Genomic DNA, 24148 nt, shown 5'->3' on the forward strand with positions numbered 1-24148 from the left:
AACCACGCCAGCCCAGGACCTCCATATCCGGCTTCTTCCCCTTGCGGGATCGTCTGAGACCAGTCACCCAGACAGACAGCTGATGAAACTGAGGAGTATTTCTGTCTGTAATAACACCTTCTGTGGGGGAAAACTCATTCTGACTGGCTGGACCTGGCTCCCTAGTGGATGGGCCTATGCCCTCCCAGGCTCATCCATGGCTACGCCCCTGCCTATTCATGTGAAATCCATATATTAGGGCCTTATAGGAACTATAACAGAGTAAAATTGTTGCGTTTATATTTTTGTTCAGTAAAGGTAGCATTGATTTACATTGGATTTGTGCCACAAATGCTAAAAAGTTATAATTTGAAGTTGTAACAGAGGCCAGGTAAACAAAACCAAAGCATGGATTGCTGTCATACCTTGTCCATAGACTGTTTACCCTATGTAACCGGTGTGAAATGGCTAGTTAGCAGGGTGCGCAGCTTTTGTGGAGCGATAGGTAACAATGCTTCGAGCGTGGCTGTTGTCGATGTGTACAGAGGGTCCCTGGTTCGAGCCCTGGTAGGGGCGAGGAGAGGGACGGAAGCTATACTGTTACACCTACATGGTCTGTTTCACTTCCAGATTTCTCAAAAGGAAATATGGTTATTTCAGCCAAACAAATAGATCAGTTTGCATATCCAACTAATTAATAAATTACACAAATACACTATTTTATTCGTAAAATATATTACAATTAAAATGATTGACAATACTAATCTTTAGTGTTGGCCTGTGAGATGCATGTCTACGGTAAGTGCCCATCACTTAACATAGGATGAAATAAAGAATTAAAAAATAAATAAAAAGCAATATAAAGTTTTATTTTCAGACATGGGGGTTCCCAAAATGTGTCACGTTTTCCACTACACACCAGTGTAAACTAAAGAATCCTGTTATTGTCAAATTAAAAGAAAAAAGATTTCATATCACTCACCAATAACTTTGTCACATTTTTCTACCATTCCATCTCTGGCCTCAAGAGCAGAGGTCAGAGTGAGGAAGAGAAGGGGCACTAGAACACTTCACAGGGTCTGGCTCTTTGGGAGTAAATATGTGCAGACTTTTGCCACACTAGCAAATCTACTGGCAAATAGGTCCAGGGCAGTGGAGGAGTATATACAAAGATTGCAATCCGCATGAAGGCTCTCTTAGAAAGTAACCATACAAAAAAATACAAGAGAAAATTAATGACAAAAAAAAAAAATACCTCCAGAACTTTTTTTATAACGGCAGAACACTGTATAAGTTATGGAGAAGTTTGAACAGTGGAATACTTGGGTGTTAAATGCAAACCCCATTAAATCCGTCAGGTAATGACTTGAAAAACTGTTCTGAACAATTCATGAAAGGATTATGTCAATGTGTGCTGATGCTGAGCTGAATGTTTCTACTTGATTCAGAACAAAGACCTATCTGATATGTAATGATGATTGACCCCAGATAGACAAAGTATTCACTTCAAATGAGTGTTCCATAATAAATGGTCATGATTTAAAAATAATGCATGATGAGAATTATGGTAATGAATTGAACACTACAAACTATTTCATTGCTGGTTCCTAGATAAGTTTCTGCTTTAACAAAATCCTTATCTCCACAGTCATTATTCAATGTAAAAATGAGATTGCATTAAGGACAGGCTGTTTGGTATGACAATGCTAGAAGTTTAGAAACAGATCGGGCAACCAAGCTAGGTCTTCCAATCTAAGGCATCAGAGTTCTTAATGGACCTATTTACAGGCCTGATTTAACTTTATATGAAAGATTAACGCACACTCACAAAGAGAAGATGGGTAAATGCTGTTGTAAGACAGACCAGTTAGTGGATCCATATTTCGCTCCACATCATGTGGCATGGACTGATGTGGATTTTATGGATCACATGTAAAAAATTAAAAAATAAAGTTTTTAAATAACAAAACAAAAAAATCCATTCTGAACTTTAACATCTATAATATACATTTTGCAATATAATATACTAGGTAGGCGGTTTAGCAGCAATAGGAATTAGGACAATATCTACAGGCACGCAGCCCACACTCACTTATCCAAGCACAGGACCACTCAGTGCACATTACTTGTAATCCTCAAACACATTCTTATCCATTGGAAAATGGTTAGACCCAGGAGTTTTTCCTGACCATGTGACCACCTGAAAGATTCTGTGGGAAGATCTCAATTGAAAACGCCTCACATTGTCTACTTCTTAAAACCCATTGGAGGTCAGAGGGAAGGGACCTCTGGCTCTCTCATCCAATGGGTTTTGAAAAGGAGAAGGACACAAGGAGTATGCAATTGAGATAACTAGGGCCCAGAGTTTTTCCAGGACACATGTTCAGGAAAAATCCTGTCCCTAGAAATGTTCGGCAGCTATTAGAAGATGAGGCCATATCACAGCCAGACAATTGAATAACCCTAACCTGAGACCATCCAGCATTAGAATACTGGGAGACAGACATGGTCAATGGTGTCAAGAGTCCCTATGCAGAGGAGTTTGAAGTCTATGACAGTTTAAACAAAAAAGGGGCTGTCTACAAAATAAATCTAAACACAAAGATGTTGCATATTTCATATGTCCAAAGAAAAATGATGCACCAAAAAGGAAAATCAATCCACAGGAAGAAACCGCAAAAAAAAAAAAAAAGATTCCAGTTTGTGATCAAAGATTAGGTCCATTTCTACCAAATGACCATTTCCATAGGTACTGAGTTCTTTACAGTGAGCCAAGGGACTTAAACCTTGAGGCCTTTCAACCCAAAATGGCCTCGTAGTACGACTGTGTAGCTAGGTCAAGGAAAGGCAAACTTTTTGGCTTCAGGGCCACATCAGGATTTCAAAATTCAATGGAGGGCCGCACAGATTTTTTGGGGACGGACGGGTTTGTTAAAATCAATTTGCGGCCCAGAAAAACTTCAGTTATTTGGAAATATATAAGCCCATTATAATTTCTACATACCATCTAGATTTAAATGACCAAGAGTGGCCTTGAGTATTTTATCTAACCCAAAATAATAATTTTTACTTTAAACTTGTATTACTCAAACATCCCGTGGGCCAGATTGTATGGGCTCATAGTTTGTCCAGTCCTGATCTAGGTCCTCAACACTGAAGTAGAGATAATATACCATCTATAGGAAAATAACATTTTCACATTTGTATCAAATTGTGTTCGCACATCAGATGGACCGGATGATGCACATCAGGTGAAAAAGACTGTTAATCATGGACTTTTCCTTTTCTTTACAAATACTGCAAAATATATGTATTGTTTCACTATGATTCAGGATGGGAAATCCTCATCATCTAGATCCCAGTCGGGTTATCAGGGAGATGTACTGAACTGATGCCCCCACATGTAGCATCTTTCCCAACAATGCATGAGGAGGTAGAGAGACATGGGGCACCAATCCAGTTGGTCAGTTACCGCCATTCCTAAGGCCAGGCTAGCAGTGAGGCTGTCATCAGGGGAGTAAAGCTGCAAATATACCGTTGACTGTCAGAAACGGCTGTGTCCTCACAAGGTCCCGTTCAAAACAACAATTTAATGAATGAGTTGATGAGAAATCTGAATGAGGTAAGAGGGAAAGTGCTCAGGTATGGGTTGTCAAACTTGTCTTCCATGTGTTCACAATGCGAATGTTCCATGTGTGTGTACGAACGCACACATCCAAGTATGAGCACCCACAATTCTGTTATCACAGGTTCAATTATAGTTCCTAAGAACAAAGTAGTAATTGTTCAACCACTATTCATTATCTATCATAACTATCCTGTCTTTGCTGGATTGAGTTTAAATTTTCATAAAAGGCACACATTAAGTCCATTTTTTCTAGCACTTCAAAGTCTGCCAGTTCTAAAACAAATAATCTGAATGGGCATTTCAGGGGCCCCGAAGTAGAAAAACCTAACACGATCATAGAAATCTCTTAACATGCTCTAATTATTAAAATCCAGTTTCATAAGCCCAATCAATTTACAAAACAAGCTGTCCAAAAACTGAGAATGATGAACCGTATGCAATGCATGTGTGTAGCATGTCACAAATGATAACTTGTTCACTCTATAATATGCTACTTTGACCCGATGGGCTTGGGTCAAAAGTAGAGCACTATGATGAATAGGGTACCATTTGTGAGAGTTTGTATTTGGATGTGAAATAGGGGGTATTGTGGGACTGCTCAGTCCTCCAGGCCTTGGCGGGTGAAGAAGTCTTCCAGCTCGCTCAGCCTCTCGATGAGCATGACATCCAGGTCGGCATCGTCAGGCCTCCCCCGCCGACTACGCCCCCTGGGTCCCTTTACGCGCAGGGGAGCCATGTTGGCCCGGACTTTGCGTTTGCGCGGCAATGTGAAGTCGGGGAAGTCCAGTACACGCTTCCTCTTCTGGTGGCCAATGCAGACCAGAGATCCGTTCTTCTCCTTGGGCTCCTCGAAGATGGTCTCCAGGCTCCTGGTATGGGAAAACAATGATAAACCATAATACTAGACAATATGATAAACCATAATACTAGACAATATGATAAACCATAATACTAGACAATATGATAAACCATAATACTAGACAATATGATAAACCATAATACTAGACAATATGATAAACCATATACTAGACAATATGATAAACCATATACTAGACAATATGATAAACCATATACTAGACAATATGATAAACCATAATACTAGACAATATGATAAACCATAATACTAGACAATATGATAAACCATAATACTAGACAATATGATAAACCATATACTAGACAATATGATAAACCATTAACTAGTGCTGAGTGAAGTGCTTTTTTGAGGTCGGTCCAGTTTCGATTATTAAAAAATAAATTACTGTTTTCGATTCCTGTTATTTAAAAAAAAAAAAAACATTAAATGCACTATGAATTTAATGTGTCGAATGCTTTAACACAGAATAAAACAATTAATAAAAGTCCCATGATGGTAGTGACTGCCCATTACTGCTTATCACTTAAATCAGAATATATTGACATTACTTTAAAAAAAAAAATCAGTTGTGTATTACATTTGTTTTAGTTATTATTTCATTATAAGTCATCTCTATAGAGCTGCTGTCTGACAAAATCACTATTTTAGAAGTTCTTCAAAGTAAATAAGGCATTCTGGTATGACTGCTGAATACCAACTATCAATCACTAAGATCAAGTATTTTCAGGTAGAGATACCTCGCAACTGCTCCCCTCATGATGACCCATTTGTCTCTTTTACATAACATGCGTAAAAGCTACACAGACCGAACAAGTAGGCGCATAATGGATTATGGTCATTGTAGTTAATTACCATGTTTTCTGCGCTAAACTACAAGCTCACAAAAAAAAGACCGAAATGGAATTCAAAGAACAACCAACATTAGTCAATAAGTTGTTTAAAAAATGTCAATAACAGAAATGTCAGTTAACTGCTAAGCAATAACACGCACTAAACAAAATGGTAAACCATATGATGAACAATATTAAAGCGGAAATTACACTGAGATTAAGATTTTTCACATTAAAATGTATACCAAACAAAAACCATTGAAATCAAAGTTTAATAAACCATTCAACTATGTACAAGGACTACTTTTAACAATTTCCCCAGAAAATGTTACAAAAACACATTTACAGGAAGAACTGTGCAGATACAAAAAGTTTGGTAACAGAATAAAACTCAGGGAAATTTTACAGTAACTGTTACCAAACTTTGTATCTGCACAGTTTTTACAGTTAATGTTTTTTTATTTACTGTATAAATTGTTCAAAGTAGTCATTGTGCATAGAGGTGTATGGTTTGTTAAACTTTGAAATCAATGGTTTTTGTTTGGCATACATTTTAAAGTGAAAAATCTGTGCCTCAGCGTAATTCTGTTAACTTGGAATTGCCTATGCCTATTTTATTAGCCTATTGACTAACAAGTGGTTTCAATATACTGTCAATTGTCATGTTCTCCAACTTGAGGTACAGTTTGAATAATAAAAATGATGATGGCTGACCTGTTGGGAGTGGGTGATTTGTAATTCTTGTTGGTGTAAATCTCCTCCAAGCTGAACTCCTTCTTCTTCAGTCTGATGGGATGTATGCAAAAAAACATGTAAAACACAGTTGGCACTCTGTGTGATCACATGAGCTGTGGTATTTCAATAATCCCATTGTTTTGTTAGTTACTGAGTTTTTAACTTACCTCTTTGGTTTGGGCAAGCCCATGGGAGTGAGGTTGTTGTCTGGTTTGGGAACAGTCTTCCGAATGCGGATCTGGGATACCCTCTTGGAGCGCTGGCATGGCTGGGTTCCCACACTCGCATCATACAGACCACCCTACAGAACAAAATAAAGAAAAAGTGAGCAAGATCACAGAACCAGAAAATAATTGTATTTTAATAATATAGCAAAGAAGTCACAAGGGAGAGGTACAACTAGCTGGATTGCAAGAGTTTGTGTTCAGACAATGGAAGAGGTGCTTCCTTGAAAAAGACTGCAGAGACTGCAACTAAGAATTAGCTAAATTGCTCAAATCTGGGTGGAACGTTTGTTGTGCATGATCCCTATAAATTGTAAGGATTGAGAGCCACACCTACAGGTAACTGCCAAAATAAAGGAAACACTTGAGTAAATGGATACAAAGTATATTGAAAGCAGGTGCTTCCACACAAGTGTGGTTCCTGAGTTAAGTAATCAACAACAAATTCTGTGCGGGCCATTATTTTGGCCCCCATAGGTTGACAATGCCCCCATCCACAGTGCACGGGTGGTCATTGAATGGTTTGATGAGAATGAAAACGATGATAACCATATGCATTGGCCGTCTCAGTCAGCAGATTTCAACCCAAATGAACACTTATGGGAGATTCTGGAGTGGCGCCTGAGACAGTGTTTTCCACCACCATCAACAAAACACCAAATTCTGGAAATTCTTGTGGAAGAATGGTGTCTAGGGATGTGCATCTCTTCTTTCATATGCATCTATATACATGGGCTCCAATAGCAAGCATTTTCATTTGGAACAATTTGGTTTGATTAGGGGAATGAATTTGTGTGATTTGGATCAATTCGATACAATTACATGCATTTTTTTGCATAAACACATTCATTTTCCATTTATATCTGCTGCTGATGGGAGCTCAGGAGCTGGGCCTCTGAGCTGGATCTGTCTGAGCTTTGGATTTCTTCTCTAAGCTGAGTGGCCCTCAGTGTGTGTGTGTGTGTGTGTGTGTGTAGGTACCTGAGCTGAACCATAGGGCAGCTCCAGTACCTATGCTTTTTGTCCCCCTACTTTTTTTAAAATCGGAAAACGACCAATTTGTCATTTTTGCAGATAAAATGTTGAGTTGACACAATGACAATACTAATCTTTAGAAATTAGAATGGCATTTAGCCAATTAGTATACTGCAGCTTTGGATTTTACCCAGTCTCAATAGCAAATGGTTTAGACCGATTGAAATTTTAAGGAGAGTTTTTCACTCCAACCAATTAATGTGACCATGCACAGCTCCAAAAAAGTATTGCTGTCATTTATGAAATGACCCTGTTCATGTAACAATGACCAAATACACTGACCGTTTAAAGCAAAAACTACCAAAACGATTTCTTATAGTGAACCTAAACAACTAAATCAAATCTGAATGATTGAAAACCCCAATCAGCTGTTGGATGGGAGTTGCATCCACTCCGGTAGGCTACACAACTCCGGTAAAACACAATTGGTAACATTTAGTTGAGTTACAATTAGTTGAGACAATTACATGAATTGTTCTATATAACTAGGCAAGTCAGTTAAGAACAAATTCTTATTTACAATGATGGCCTACACCGGCCAAACCTGAATGACGCTGGGCCAATTGTGCGCCGCCCTATGGGGCTCCCAATCACAGTCGGTTGTGATACAGCCTGGATTTGAACCAGACGCCTCTAGCACTGAGACGCAGTACCTTATACCGCTACAGATATCATTAAAAACTGCAAACATTTCTCCCCACCTTATGACAAAATGTGTAGAACTGCAGGAAATTGGCTGTAAAACAGCAAATTTTCCTATCCGCCCTATGGCAAAATGAGTAGAATTGCAGCAAACTTGCTTTAAAACTTAAAACGTAAATGTTTTTTTCTAGGGCTGCACTATTTGGACAAAATATATAATTGCGATTTTTGGGCCAGATATTGCAATTTCTATTATGAATTGCAACAAGTGGGTGAAAACTTGGTAATTCCATCAGACATGGTTAAAACAACTGTCTGGGTAGAGAACATCACTTCTAACATGAGATCATGTGAATTAACACTGTGCTAACTGAACACAAAACCAAATGAAACTCATCTTTCCCAACATTGTTATAGGCTACATATGATAAAAGATGGGATTATAATGCCTACATATTAACAAGCCAAAATATATTATTGATTCATTCATGAATAACATTATGAGTTCCTATTTCCCAATACGAGTTCTTAATTAAGTTAATTATTTATTCAAGCAGCCATGGGCTGCAGATGGAATATGAATCTTATGATTGTGTAATTATGTATAAATAGGCTGAAACATTATTATTAGTCAAAGTGCCTTTAAAAAATTGTAACACATAGCCTACTGATTGCAAGGTGCAGTCTGTGTCCAAAACATTGGCGTTCCAGTCATTCAATGTGACATGTTTAAACTCCTCCCTTAATTTTGTTATATGGTGATTTGGGAGAAATATGTATACTTTTTATCCAGCTTGTTTATCATCTTCTTGAAGCCATCTTTGCTGACTGTGTAAATAGGAACCATGTCTTTGGCTCTCTGATAGCCTCGGACTTATATGCGGGATGTTTTTTTGTAGGGTGTTACACGAAAACGCATCATCAACCAATGCATGTTTCACGTAGGCGGCTGGTTGTGGCTGAGGGGCTTTGCTGCTGTCGGGTGCTTTTTTTACTATTCAATCATCATAAAGTAGTGGATGGTTATTCTTCAAATTATTAAATCAATTGTCGAGACAACTCAGACAGTTTGAGGTTTGCCTGTACCGAAATACTGCCATAGCACTGAAGATGCGCCCTTCTTGGCACCAAATTGACATTCTTGTTAGCACTAGCAGCACCGGACACACTGAGGTAAAGCCACAGTTGCTAAACCTCATACTGTACTGTCTTTGGTGAAGCCCTTTCTCTCCTCACCAGCATCTAAATGTGCGCTCTAACCAGGGATGCTTGTGATTGGCCAGCATGTGCATGCCATGCAGAGTGTGAGAGATACCCGCGAGCAAATGCGGCCCCTCGTGAGTGTGGCCCCCACACCCATCAAAGTTGCCCATCCCTGTCTAGTCAAAGTCCATTCTAAGACAAAGTTACTGTACATGCCAGGCTCACCTCTCTGGTTGGGCTGCGGCCATGCAGACCAGGGTATTTGACGTTGGCACTGGCGATGGCAAAGCTGGGCACAGGCTCGGGCTGGTTATCCAGACGCATGGTCTTGGGGCTGTGGCTATGACTGGTCTTGGGGCTGGAAAGGGCCCGCTCTGGGGGGAGTCTGACCCAACGTCGCCTTGTCGGTGAGAAGGTGAGAGACGTACTGCTGGGCAGAAAACAGAATGGAGACACAGTTTGTGATGATATTCAATAATAGGCATAGGTTGTGCATCACTTATACATGCTGTTTATCCTTTGAGATGCCACTGACAACAGCAGTAACAGATGTAATGTAGCCAGCCCATATTAGTTTGCCAATCAATTATTACATTGCATTTCATGGACATTCAATAGTGCCATGTCTAGACATCTGCTCACCTTGCTGTGCTAGACATTCTGACAGAGGTAGCTTCTTGACTGCACGATTGAGCATAACTGCAATTACAAACCAACAAGCAAGCAAACAAGAAATCAGCAGAATATCTTCAAATGTTTACTATAATAAGTAAATATTTTTTCTCTCTATTAACATATTGCTTATGAAAACGGCTCTTAGCACATGAAAATGCCTATCAATACTGACCTGTGGTCATTGTCCAGGCCAGGAGGGCCTGTGTAGTCCTTGAGGGGAGGATACATGTACTTCTTCTGTGACTCTATAATCTGACACATCACCGTCTCCACCGCTGTGGCCGACAACCTCATGAGGGGCATGGGGCACTTGTGTCTGAACCAGTGGCGGAAGGAGGCGGGGGAGGATGCAGCCAGCACGGTGCTCAGACCCGCCTTGGAGAACTTGGAGAAGCCCATCTGGCTGAAGAGGGACATGGGGAACTGGCCTGTGGCATGGAAGAGGCCGTGCTGCAGGGTAGAAGAGTCTCTGTCCAGGGCCTTGCTGCTACAGCATAAGGAGGAGAAGGTCTGGGCTAGGGGCCCTAGCTGCAGGGGGGACAGAGGCAAGACTGGGCTGCCCAGAATCACCAGGGGCTGCCAGTGGTGCTGCGACGTCTCCTCCTCCAGCTCCGGGAGAGACATGGCTAGAGCACCACTAGTGCTGCGAACGCCTTTCAGGGGCCGCTTCTTACAGGAGGACCGGTCCTTATTCCAGTGGTTCTTGAGCTTGGAGTTGAAGACGCACGGGATGTTCCCCCTTCTACTTTGACCACCATCCGGGGGTGAGGGGAGCTCCGGGGATGGGCTGGAAGGTACAAGCTGGCTGGCTGTGTTCGACAGCTGGAGTAGGAGGGCCTGGCCTTGGGGGTGGATGGATCTAACACCAACCATGAGAGATTTAGAAGAGCCATTTCGAGGAGAGGAGAGCTTGGAGGCTACGGAGGAGTCTAGAGAGGGGCTGGAAGAGTGGAAGTGCAGGAAGGATCGATCCGTGGCTTGTTTGCCCTTCTGAGGGTCCACGTAGCCAGACATGGGTGGGGAGGACAGAGGGGACCAGGAAGAGGGTGCAAAGACTGAACCTGATAGTGATGATGCTCCATCTGGAGACTTCAGCTGGGCGTGGGACAATGGATTGTGTTGCTGATGAGGTATTGTAAAGTTTAGAGTCTGCTTGTGTTGTTGACTCTGCTGCCTCTCCTCGGCTGCCTCCCTGCCCACACCAACCTGTGGTTGGTCCTGTATCTGAGCAGAGAAGCTACTCTTGACGGACTTAGTGGCGGAAGAGATAAACTCATTGACCGAGTGTGCCTTCGCTTCCCTCTTGTTCCGCCTCTTCCTCTCAGGCTTCTGGTCTTTCTCTGCCTCTTTGGAGAACTGAGTGTAGGCCGTGTGGTCAGTGCGAGGTGGGCTGGTGATCCTAAGTTGGATGTTAGTTGAAGCAGGAGCTATTCTTCCCGCGTGCTCTGGCCTAGATGACCTTACAACTTCAACGGAATGTGGCGACAGAGAGAAAGCTCCTATAGCGCTCAACTGTACCCCCTCAGGAAATGCAGCCATAGTCCTACCCTTACCCGTAAGTGGACACTTATGGACCTCAGTGCTTTTGGACAGGCCTTGGGATTCAGTGGGGAAGTGTACATGAGGAGAGTGTGGATGGGTCTCTATACTCTCTCTCCTGTTCCCAGATTGTGCCTTCTGCGAAGGGGATGGAAGGGGCACTTCCTGGCTGTCACTAGACTCTGTGTCTGCCAGGGCAGAATTGACCAACCAGTTAAGAGCGTCCCGCCCCTTCTCGGCCGCCAGCTCCATGTCCAGATCTTCAAAGTCCGACACAGGAGAGTAGTTCCCTTGTTTGCTCCCCTCAGTGACCGACTTAGAGGGAGCTTTTCCCATGGAGGATACGGACCGGCCTGACTCTGTTCTTTTCATTTTCCCACCTAACCCCTCTTTGTGGTCACGGCTCGGGGCCGGACTGTGGCTGGGTGAAAATGTCGTTGTCATCATCCATTGACATCCAGTGACACTCCCCTTGTCTAAGTCTGCTCCTGAGGAGCCCATATTGCACAAAGGGTTAGGACTGTGTGGTAACAACTTGGTGAAGTCCTCTTCTTTCAGCACTCTTGGTTCCTTTCCTGTACAACACAAGAAACATTACTTACCAACAAAATAATCTTCAATCAAGTAGTTAAACACTGGCAGCCCGTGGCCCCCATGTTTGGCGTCACTAAGAAATGTCCTTGTTTTTGAAAAGCATATGTTTTGTCCATTAAAAACACAGTGCAGACTGTCATTTACAACAAACAATTGTAGCTGGAAACAGTGATTTTTATGGAATACCTACAGAGGCCCATTATCAGCAACCATCACTCCAGTTTTTCAATGGCATGTTGTGTTAGCTAATCCAAGTTTATCATTTTAAAAGGCCAATTGATCATTAGGAAACCCGATTTGCAATTATGTTAGTACAGCTGAAAACTGATTAAAGAAGCAATAAAACTGGCCTTCTTTAGACTAGTTGAGTGTCTAGAGCATCAGCATTTGTGGGTCTGTCTACAGGCTCAAAATGGCCAGAAACAAAGACCTTTCTTCTGAAATTGACAGCTTCATTAAATAGTACCCGCAAAACACACATCTCAACATCAACAGTGAAGAGGCGACTCCGGGATGCTGGCCTTCTAGGCAGAGTTGCAAAGAAAAAGCCATATCTCAAACTGGCCAATAAAAAGAAAAGAAAAAGAACAGACACTGGACAGAGGAACTCTGCCTAGAAGGCCAGCATCCCAGAGTCGCCTCTTCACTGTTGACATTGAGACGGGTGTTTTGCGGGTATTACTTAATGAAGGTTCCAGTTGAGGACTTGTGAGGCGTCTGTTTCTCAAACTAGACACCTAATGTACTGGTCATCTTGCTCAGTTGTGCACCAGGACCTCCCATTAATCTTTCTATTCTGGTTAGAGCCTGTTTGCGCTGTTCTGTGAAGGGAGTAGTAAACAGCGTTGTATGAGATCTTCAGTTTCTTGGCAATTTCTCGCATGGAATAGCCTTCATTTCTCAGAACAAGAACAGACTGACGAGTTTCAGAAGAAAGTATGTATACATACACGTATGTATACATACACACACACACACACACACACACACACGTATGTATACATACACACACATGTATGTATGTATGTATACATACATACATACATACATACATACATACACACACACGTATGTATGTGTATGTATGTATGTATGTATGTATGTATGTATACATACACACACACACACACACACACACATGTGCGTGCGTGCGCGCACACACACACACGTATGTATGTATGTATACACACACACACACACAGTGCCTTGCGAAAGTATTCGGCCCCCTTGAACTTTGCGACCTTTTGCCACATTTCAGGCTTCAAACATAAAGATATAAAACTGCAAGAGTGACAAGAAGAAAGCCATTTCTTAAAGATATCCATAAAAAGTGTTGTTTAAAGTTTGCCACAAGCCACCTGGGAGACACACCAAACATGTGGAAGAAGGTGCTCTGGTCAGATGAAACCAAAATTGAACTTTTTGGCAACAATGCAAAACGTTATGTTTGGCGTAAAAGCAACACAGCTCATCACTCTGAACACACCATCCCCACTGTCAAACATGGTGGTGGCAGCATCATGGTTTGGGCCTGCTTTTCTTCAGCAGGGACAGGGAAGATGGTTAAAATTGATGGGAAGATGGATGGAGCCAAATACAGGACCATTCTGGAAGAAAACCTGATGGAGTCTTCAAAAGACCTGAGACTGGGACGGAGATTTGTCTTCCAACAAGACAATGATCCAAAACATAAAGCAAAATCTACAATGGAATGGTTCAAAAATAAACATATCCAGGTGTTAGAATGGCCAAGTCAAAGTCCAGACCTGAATCCAATCGAGAATCTGTGGAAAGAACTGAAAACTGCTGTTCACAAATGCTCTCCATCCAACCTCACTGAGCTCGAGCTGTTTTGCAAGTAGGAATGGGAAAAAATGTCAGTCTCTCGATGTGCAAAACTGATAGAGACATACCCCAAGCGACTTACAGCTGTAAATCGCAGCAAAAGGTGGCGCTACAAAGTATTAACTTAAGGGGGCTGAATAATTTTGCACACCCAATTTTTCAGTTTTGGATTTGTTAAAAAAGTTTGAAATATCCAATAAATGTCGTTCCACTTCCATGATTGTGTCCCACTTGTTGTTGATTCTTCACAAAAAAATACAGTTTTATATCTTTATGTTTGAAGCCTGAAATGTGGCAAAAGGTCGCAAAGTTCAAGGGGGCCGAATACTTTCGCAAGGCACTGTACATACATGACATACATACATACATACATACGTATGTGTATACAGTTGAAGTCGGAAGTTTACATACACCTTAGCCAAATATATTTAAACTCAGTTTCACAATTCCTGACATTTAATCCTAGTAAAAATTCCCTGTCTAAGGTCAGTTAGGATAACCACTGAAATGTCAGAATAATAGTAGAGTGAATTATTTATTTCAGCTTTTATTTTTTCCCATCACATTCCCAGTGGGTCAGAAGTTTACATACACTCAATTAGTATTTGGTAGCATTGCCTTTAAATTGTTTAACTTGGGTCAAACGTTTTGGGGAGCCTTCCACAAGCTTCCCACAATAAGTTGGGTGAATTTTGGCCCATTCCTTCAGACAGAGATGGTGTAACTGAGTCAGGTTTGTAGGCCTCCTTGCTCGCACAATCTTTTTCAATTCTGCCCACAAATTTTCTATATGATTGAGGTCAACCTTGACTTTGTTGTCCTTAAGCCATTTTGCCACAACTTTGGAAGTATGCTTGGGGTCATTGTCCATTTAGAAGACCAATTTGCAACCAAACTTTAACTTCCTGATGTCTGGAGATGTTGCTTCAATTTAACCACAATTTTCCTCCCTCATGAAGCCATCTATTTTGTGAAGTGCACCAGCCCCTCCTGCAGCAAAGCACCCCCACAACATGATTCTGACACCCCCGTGGTTCATGGTTGGGATGGTGTTCTTCGGCTTGCAAGCTTCCCCCTTTTTCCTCCAAACATAATGGTCATTATGGCCAACAAGTTATAATTTTGTTTCATCAGACTAGAGGACATTTCTCCAAAAAGTAATATCTTTGTCCCTATGTGCAGTTGCAAACCGTAGTCTATCTTTTTTATGGCAGTTTTGGAGCCGTGGCTTCTTCCTTGCTGAGCGGCCTTTCAGGTTGTCGATATAGGACTAGTTTTACTGTGGATATAGATACTTTTGTACCCGTTTCCTCCAGCATCTTCACAAGGTCCCTTGCTGCTGTTCTGGGATTGATTTGCACTTTTCGCACCAAAGTACATTCATCTCTAGGAGACAGAACGTGTCTCCTTCCTGAGCGGTATGAAGGCTGCATGGCCCAATGGTGTTTATACTTGCGTACGATTGCTTGTACAGATGAACGTGGTACCTTCAGCCGTTTGGAAAAAGCTCCCAAGGATAAACCAGACTTGTGGAGGTGTATAATTTTTAGGCCTTGAAATACATCCACAGGTACACCTCCAATTGACTCAAATTATGTCAATTAGCCTATCAGAAGCTTCTAAAGCCATGACATCATTTTATGGAATTTTCCAAGCTGTTTAAAGGCACAGTCAACTTAGTGTATATAAACTTCTGACCCACTGGAATTGTGATACAGTGAATTAATCTGTCTGTAAACAGATGTTGGAAAAATTACTTGTGTCATGGACAAAGTAGATGTCCTAACCGACTTGCCAAAACTATAGTTTGTTAACAAGAAATTTGTGGAGTGGTTGAAAAACGAGTTTCAAGAACTCCAACCTAAGTGTATGTAAACTTCTGACTTCAACGGTATATAATCCACACAGTCTTAAAAACATTTAACTTTTCTCCTTTTTTAAATGACTTAATAAAATGTAGCAGGGAGGCATGCACACACATTTCAGCGTGGTGCCTTCTAATCTTTAGTGCGTCAACTTCAACTCACCCAGACCATGGAGAGGTGACAGGTCCTGTTTGGCGACAGCAGCAGTCATCCCTCTTGCCAGCTGGCCCACCTGGATCCTGAGCAGAGCCAGGCTGTTGCCATGTGTGGTGCCCTGCTCACAGAGCTGCTCCATCCTCCTCTCCACCACCTCCAGACGCTGGCACAGGGAGCCGAGGGAGCCCGTCAGCAGCCGCTTCATCTCTGCCTGGTGGGCTTCCAGGCAGCGCTTCAGGGTCCCCAGCTGCTCTCCCGTGGGGCCAGCCGGGGGAGTAGGATCAGAGGGGCACACCTGAGGAGGGGAGGTAGGCTCTGTGCACAGAACACAGTCACAGAGAGTGTGAGTTGGAACTGGGGAGGTTGATTGTCAGGTTTGGGCAGCTAAAGGAGACCTTTTCATAATTTCACCCGATCACTTCTCCTCGCGTTTCAGTCTGATCATTTAGATTGCTGCTGCCTCCTGTTAGCCTACTACTATGATAAATCAATTGGTGAGGAACAGATATAGCCCTTGGTTCTCCCCAGACCTGACTGCCCTTAACCAACACAAAAACATCCTATGGCGTTCTGCATTAGCATCGAACAGCCCCCGTGATATGCAGCTTTTCAGGGAAGCTAGAAACCATTATACACAGGCAGTTAGAAAAGCCAAGGCTAGCTTTTTCAAGCAGAAATTTGCTTCCTGCAACACTAACTCAAAAAAGTTCTGAGACACTGCAAAGTCCATGGAGAATAAGAACACCTCCTCCCAGCTGCCCACTGCACTGAAGATAGGAAACACTGTCACCACTGATAAATCCACTATAATTGAGAATTACAATAAGCGTTTTTCTACAGGTGGCCACAGCAACTTGCCCAAGCCTTCCCCATTTCTCCTTCTCCCAAATCCAGTCAGCTGATGTTCTGAAAGAGCTGCAAAATCTGGACCCCTACAAATCAGCCGGGCTAGACAATCTGGACCCTTTCTAAAATGATCTGCCAAAATTGTTGCCACCCCTATGACTAGCCTGTTCAACCTCTCTTTCGTGTCATCTGAGATTCCCAAAGATTGGAAAGCAGCTACGGTCATCCCCCTCTTCTACACTTGACCCAAACTGCTACAGACCTATATCTATCCTACCCTGCCTTTCTAAGGTCTTTAAAAGCCAAGTCAACAAACAGATTACCGACCATTTCGAATCTCACCATACCCTCTCTGCTATGCAATCTGGTTTCAGAGCTGGTCATTGGTGCACCTCAGCCACACTCAAGGTCCTAAACGATATCTTAACCACCATCTATAAGAAACATTACTGTGCAGCCGTATTCATTGATCTGGCCAAGGCTTTCGACTTTGTCAATCACCACATCGGCAGACTCGACAGCCTTGGTTTCTCAAATGATTGCCTCGCCTGGTTCACCAACTACTTCTCTGATAGAGTTCAGTGTGTCAAATCGGAGGGTCTGCTGTCCGGACCTCTGGCAGTCCCTATAGGGGTGCCACAGGGTTCAATTCTTGGACCGACTCTCTTCTCTGTATACATCAATGATGTCGCTCTTGCTGCTGGTGAGTCTCTGATCCACCTCTACGCAGACGACACCATTCTGTATACTTCTGGCCCTTCTTTGGACACTGTATCAACAACCCTCCAGACAAGCTTCAATGCCATACAACAATCCTTCCGCGGCCTCCAATTGCTCTTAAATACAAGTAAAACTAAATGCATGCTCTTCAACCGATCGCTGCCTGCACCTGCCCGCCTGTCCAACATCACTACTCTGGACGGCTCTGACTTAGAATACGTGGACAACTACAAATACCTAGGTGTCTGGTTAGACTGTAAACTCTCCTCCCACATCAAACATCTCCAATCCAAAGTTAAATCTAGAATTGGCTTCCTATTTCACAACAAAGCATCCTTCACTCATGCTGCCAAACATACCCTTGTAAAACTGACCATCCTACCAATCCTCGACTTCGGCGATGTCATTCACAAAATAGCCTCCAATACCCTACTCAACAAATTGGATGCAGTCTATCACAGTGCCATCCGTTTTGTCACCAAAGCCCCATATACTACCCACCATTGCGACCTGTACGCTCTCGTTGGCTGGCCCTCGCTACATATTCGTCGCCAGACCCACTGGCTCCAGGTCATCTATAAATCTATGCTAGGTAAAGCTCCACCTTATCTCAGCTCACTGGTCACAATAACAACACCCACCCATAGCACGCGCTCCAGCAGGTATATCTCACTAGTCATCCCCAAAGCCAACACCTCCTTTGGCCGCCTTTCCTTCCAGTTTTCTGCTGCCAATGACTGGAACGAACTATAAAAACCTCTGAAACTGGAAACACTCATCTCCCTCACTAGCTTTAAGCACCAGCTGTCAGAGCAGCTCACAGATTACTGCACCTGTACATAGCCCACCTATAATTTAGCCCAAACAACTACCTCTTTCCCTACTGTATTTATTTATTTATTTATTTAGCTTCTTTGCACCCCATTATTTTTATTTCTACCTAGCACATTCTTCCACTGCAAATCTACCATTCCAGTGTTTTACTTGCTATATTGTATTTACTTTGCCACCATGGCCTTTTTTTGCCTTTACCTCCCTGATCTCACCTCATTTGCTCACATCGTATATAGACTTGTTTCTACTGTATTATTGACTGTATGTTTGTTTTACTCCATGTGTAACTCTGTCATTGTATGTGTCGAACTGCTTTGCTTTATCTTGGCCAGGTCCCAATTGTAAATGAGAACTTGTTCTCAACTTGCCTACCTGGTTAAATAAAGGTGAAATATAAAAAATAACCTCTAACAAGCGGTGAATGGGTAGGTAAATATAAAATGCCAAAGCGCATTATCTTTATATATTTTTTACCACTTTTTCTCCCAAATTTTGTGGTATCCAATTGGTAGTTACAGTCTTGTCTCATCGCTGCAACTCCCGTATGGACTCGGGAGAGGCGAAGGTCGAGAGCCTGCGTCCTCCGAAACATAACCCAACCAAGCCGCACTGCTTATTGACACAATGCCCATTTAACCCGGAAGCCAGCCGCACCAACGTGTTGGAGGAAACAGCATGCACAGCGCCCGGCCCACCACAGAAGTTGCCGTTAGTGAGCCATGGGACAAGGACATCCCTGACGGACAAACCTTCCTCTAACCCGGACGACGCTGTGCCAATTGTGCGCCGCCTCATGGGTCTCCCGGTCACGGCCGGCTGCAACAGAGCCTGGACTCGAACAAAGAATCTCGACTGGCAAAGCTAGTACTGCGATGCTGGGCCTCAGACCACTGCACCACTCAGGAGGCCCCGAGGCGCATTCTTACTGAGTGACTGCAAATGTGTCTGCCCGCTGCAAGTTAAGGACAGACAGACAGACACACACCTTCGAGCGCTACGCCTAATATGAAGCTTTTTTGGTCTTTAAACTTGTAGACTGATAAGTACATGTTGACAAAATAACTAGGCATATTACAACACTTCCGTGTTTTCTGAACATGAGTATCTTCCGATCCAATTCGGCTATCAACTGTCAATTTACAGATATGATCACGAGTATGGCCAGGTTGGCACCCCCTTAGTTTCTATGCACAACAAACTGATAACAACAATTGTACATTACCTAGTTGTTTTGGATGAACCCAGACATTGCCTTTGTTGCCGGTTCTTTGGGTGCCTTGGACCTGAAAATGACCACGCACAAATTTACACACGATCCAATACACAGACATAGGATACACATGCAGAAACATAAGCATACTCTAAGACAGGGTTCCCCAACCGGCGGCCCAAGTTTTATTTGGCCCTTCACGTTTTTTGGGGGGGTATTTTTATTGTTGGACATAAGACTGTAAAAACATTAGGAAATCAGCTCCAAGTGGCTTCAATTTAATAAATATGTTGCCAAGTATTCCCACGCATAATATAGACACACGTGATCATACACAAACGTAAACCAGGTTTGAAATGATTATGTTTTAGTCAAACATATATGTTAGGTCCAACAGATTGCGGTTAATTTGCAGTCTAAAAATGATTTGTAATTATTTTACGGCCGCCCCCACTCACAAAAAATAATAATAAAATAGTCCTACGGCTGAATCTAGTTGATGATCGCTGCACTAAGAACACCACACACATTCCCCACCTGGTCTGACACTTGTGTCTCTGTTCTTCTGAAATCGGAAGAGCCTGCAGTCCCTCTCAAACTGGAGACTGAACCCAAAGCCCTCTGCCTGTGCTCTGCCGGAGTCTGTCTCTCTCTCACACCAGAGTCCATCCCAAGACTACCATCTCTATCTCTGCTCTCTGCTGGTCTGTGAGACATAGTCACGGTCACCAGAGGTCCTCCATCCTCCGCAGCATTCCTCTGGTCCTTGCTAGTCTCTCTGCACCCTGTGGCCAGTTGTTCATGGTACAGCTGGGAGAGAGAAGGGCATGGACCCACCGACGTGGAGCCGGGGAGCTGCTGACCACCTCTTGGATCAGCCGAAACAGATGACAACATCATCACACATGGGCTGAAGGGCCTGCGGAGCAGAGGGGACAAGAGGGGTTCCTGGGTCAGATTCCGGTTCAGATAATTGTATTGCCAATACAACATGGTTGATTAACCAAGAGATGCCCAGTGATTGAATATAACACCTTATGATAGCTGGATAATCAACTACATTTAATAAAACAAATCTACATTTGTCTAAAATAAACATATTTCAATCTAATTATTGCATGCAACCTTGAGGCGAATACCAAATAATTTCTCTATTATTACCCAGCAGTGTGATTTAGTTAATCTAGCCATCATTACCTAACCCCACGCATAATCCCCGACTGCTACAACAAGTAAACTGCCTCGCTACACGCACAAGCTAGCTTTGTGGTTTGACAGATCGAATCTACTACTAGCATGACCAAAACAGACACCAAACATAATAGCGAGTCTATTGAAGAAAAAAACACTGATCAAACGTAAATCAAAATCACTCACTCACTCACTGCCTGCCTGTCTGCATTCCCAATACTCTCTACAATAACACGACTGTCTACATATTTTATACTATCGCATAATGTAGCTAGCCGCTGCGATCAAAACGTCGAAGGGCCCGTGTTACACGAGTCGCGCTTTGTTGAAGCATTTTAGACGGTAGGTTTAGACAATTGTGATAACATACCTCGACCAGAGCTCTGCGCCCACTGTGGATATGTGGCTTTACCAAACTCGCCCCAAGACGTGCCCTACAAACTCCTAGATAAAATTCAAATTTGCTGTTCCATCCAGACGTCCCGTACTAATGATTTCTATCTCAACTGCGCTTCCGGTGGAAAGCGGCTCTTGATGGGAAGGCGAAAAGGCAGTTTAGCATTACATTTCAAAACCTAGCTACTTTGTAAGCCAGTATACAGAGATGGCAAGATGTCTCTTTAAAATCTTGCTAACCGTATATTTGCAAAATAGTTATACGCTAACTGCCAATGTTTTTTTTTGCAAGAATTACAGATTTGTTTACGAACAAATAAATACATGAATCTCGCTCTCGGATCAGGGCGAGACAATTGGCCGGATTGGATCGTAGCCTACTTCCTTTTGAAGGACTCAGCCATTGGCGCAGACCAGCCGGGTCGAGCACTCTTCTCCTCCCATTGGTGCATCGATGAGAAACGGCATTATGGGTTACCAAAATAATGTACAGTATAGGCCTTGTTTGCATGACGTAATATTTACAATATATTCGTTTTAGACAAATCACATACACAAAACCAGTCTTTTTTTGAATTTCCTCAGTAGTGCTGTCATATTGGGGTCCATATCAATAAGATTATAAAATATTTTTATTTGGTCCCCAACAACAACAACAAAAAAATGTAGAACTGGCAAAGGGACAGGGTTCCGGTCTTGATGCACGGTTTCGAATACTCCTACAGTTTTGCTTCGGTACTGCACTTTAACTGACGGCCGGCCCTGAAATACAATTTCCAATGGTAATGGAGGCTCCTCAGAGGAGGAATGAAATAAAAATTGTAAAATATTGAAAAAGTTATACTTTTTAGATAAAACTATACTAAATATATGAATGTCACCAAATAACTGATTAAAACACATTGTTTTGCAATGTAGGTCTACAGTAGCCTCAACAGCACTCTGGGTACATTGACTTAAATCCAAAATCTAGGAGGCTCATGGTTCTCACCCCCTTCCATAGATGTACATGGTAATTATGGCAACTTCCCGGAGGACGTCCTCCAACCTATCAGAACTCTTGCAGCATGAACTGACATGTTGTCCACTCAATCAAAGGATCAGAGAATTACAGAAAGTACAGAAAGCATTAACTACAGCTAGCTAACTCTGCAGTGCATAAAATGTGGTGAGTAGTTGAGTCAAAGAGAGAGAAAGAAAATAGTTGAAAAGTTTTGAACAAATGCATTTCTTCAAATATTATGGCAGAGCAAGAGAGAGAGAAAGCTAGCTATATTTCCTTGTGTTATTTTCACTTTCACTTACATTGCTAGCAAATGCAGCTAGCCAACGTTAGTTTAGCCTACTCAAACACTCGGCTCAAACAGAGAGGGATAGTATGTTAGCTAGCTGACTGTGGCTATCCAACACTGGAACTCTTCCAAGTCAAGGTATTCATTTATTTCCACCGGGTCCCGCCGGTGTAACTGCTAAAACTGCTTGCTGACTGTACACTGTACTGCATGATTGTGGCGGGTTTACTAATGCGTTAGTTCTATTAGCTATGTTTACTATGATGTTAACTAATATGGTGACAACGATGTGGGCTATGTGTAGAGGTTAGCGGTTATGATATGATGGTTTGGCTTGGAAAGGTTTTTTCGCCTGGTCACAGACAGTTGATTTGTTGTGCGCTGAAGTCTACAAACAAAGGGAAAATGTGAGAGCTAGATGTAGGCTAGAGTGTGGAAGGCGGTATTGAATGTGTGCTGTCTGTTACCTGATTACTCAAATTTATCTCGACCTGTACACAAACGTTGTAAAGGTTGTAGCAACCTCACGATGTGTATAGGGAAAATGTGAGTATCATATAGTAGCCTAAACCTATCGATGTTATATTGTTGTACATCAGTGTTACAATATGCTGTAATAGAAATAAGGCGATGCTCATAAAAAATTTAAAAATATCCTTCCTAATCTTAAATGGTACTGACTGCCACTGATTTCCAAACATGGCCACATATAGAGAAATCAGATTTGAAAATTCCTAATAAGAAACTTTAGGTACATATTGTATAAACACAAACTCACTTCCTTGACAACTTCCTTGACAAGAAACATGGACAACTTTGACAAAAGGCTATCAGAATATGTTCACAAATAAAAACATTGTTATGAGTTGGAACTCCTGGAAAGAATTTGGGGAGGTATTGGGCGCAGGAGGCCGGTGGCATCTTGATTGGGAGGACGGGCTCAAAGTAATGGCTGGAATGGAATAAATGCAATGGTATTGAACACATAAAACACATGGTTTCCATGTGTTTGATGCTGGACGCTGAATTGGTGCACATTCAACAAATCTGATACAATAAAGTGGATATTTGTCAAATCTGTCATGATTGATGTATTGTAACAGGCCCACAATGGGGTTACTAAAATCAGATTTTGATATTTGGCTGTTTTTGCTGCATAACATTTAGAAGTTGTCCCTTTTCAGGTTTAGAAAAAGTGACTGCTAAATGCTAACTCCTGTTCGTATAAGCTGGTAGCATAGCTAGCATACAGAAATCGGTGGTGGTAGTCAAAGTAGTTTTCAATTGTAATGCAGTTGATTGATAACGATGACACTAATATGTATTTGGTTGACATCCATACAAGCATTATACTCCGAATTTTTGCTCAACAGAGTGTGAAATACACATATAAACAATAGCCTAAATGTGGGCAAAGTTTTGCTGGGGGGCAAAGGGGAGATTCGGGATAGAGATTGAGGTTGGAAAATGGTGTAGCCTTTTTAATTTATGTTATCTTGGCTGAGCTACTAAGTAAAGCACCCGGAAACGGACTCCAACATTTTAGAAGAGGTAAGGTCTTGTCTTTCGTTTAGCCAGTTGCTTGTAATTACCTGGATGGCTATAGCGATTAACCCTGAATCACTACGAGTGGTGCAGTACAGTACAATTTATTGGATACAGTATGACAGCTCCTCAAAGCACAAGAAGTATGAGAAATGCGGACTTCTGCAGAGAGGCATTGCAGTAAATGCTTTACAGCCACTGCAGATGTTGATTGACCATTAAGAGTCTTTGGCTCGATTTGGCATCTGCAAGCCTCCAGAGGCTCCGCAATTGTCTCACACTCTCAGTAT

The 24148-nt window shown here is 42.3% G+C and overlaps 1 protein-coding gene across 2 annotated transcripts; it reads right to left on the reverse strand.

The window, feature by feature from the left end:
* Positions 1 to 827: 827 nt before the first annotated feature.
* On the reverse strand, positions 828 to 21469 carry LOC110523467 (uncharacterized). 2 transcript variants are annotated; one of them, XM_021602171.3, is made up of 10 exons: positions 20996 to 21469; positions 19972 to 20353; positions 19447 to 19507; positions 15831 to 16139; positions 9998 to 11939; positions 9793 to 9849; positions 9376 to 9577; positions 6214 to 6347; positions 6026 to 6097; positions 828 to 4476 (listed from the first exon to the last, which is right to left on the reverse strand). In XM_021602171.3, exons 2-10 carry the CDS (start codon positions 20332 to 20334, stop codon positions 4206 to 4208), a joined length of 3411 nt encoding a protein of 1136 aa, XP_021457846.3. In that variant the 5' UTR covers positions 20335 to 20353; positions 20996 to 21469; the 3' UTR covers positions 828 to 4205. The 2 variants fall into 2 exon arrangements, with proteins under 2 accessions (XP_021457846.3, XP_021457845.3); XM_021602170.3 differs by having other exon boundaries at positions 9376 to 9580.
* Positions 21470 to 24148: the final 2679 nt, after the last annotated feature.

This window comes from Oncorhynchus mykiss, chromosome 5, assembly GCF_057628025.1.
Source record: "Oncorhynchus mykiss isolate SJ-2025 chromosome 5, ASM5762802v1, whole genome shotgun sequence".
Taxonomy (NCBI): domain Eukaryota; kingdom Metazoa; phylum Chordata; class Actinopteri; order Salmoniformes; family Salmonidae; genus Oncorhynchus; species Oncorhynchus mykiss.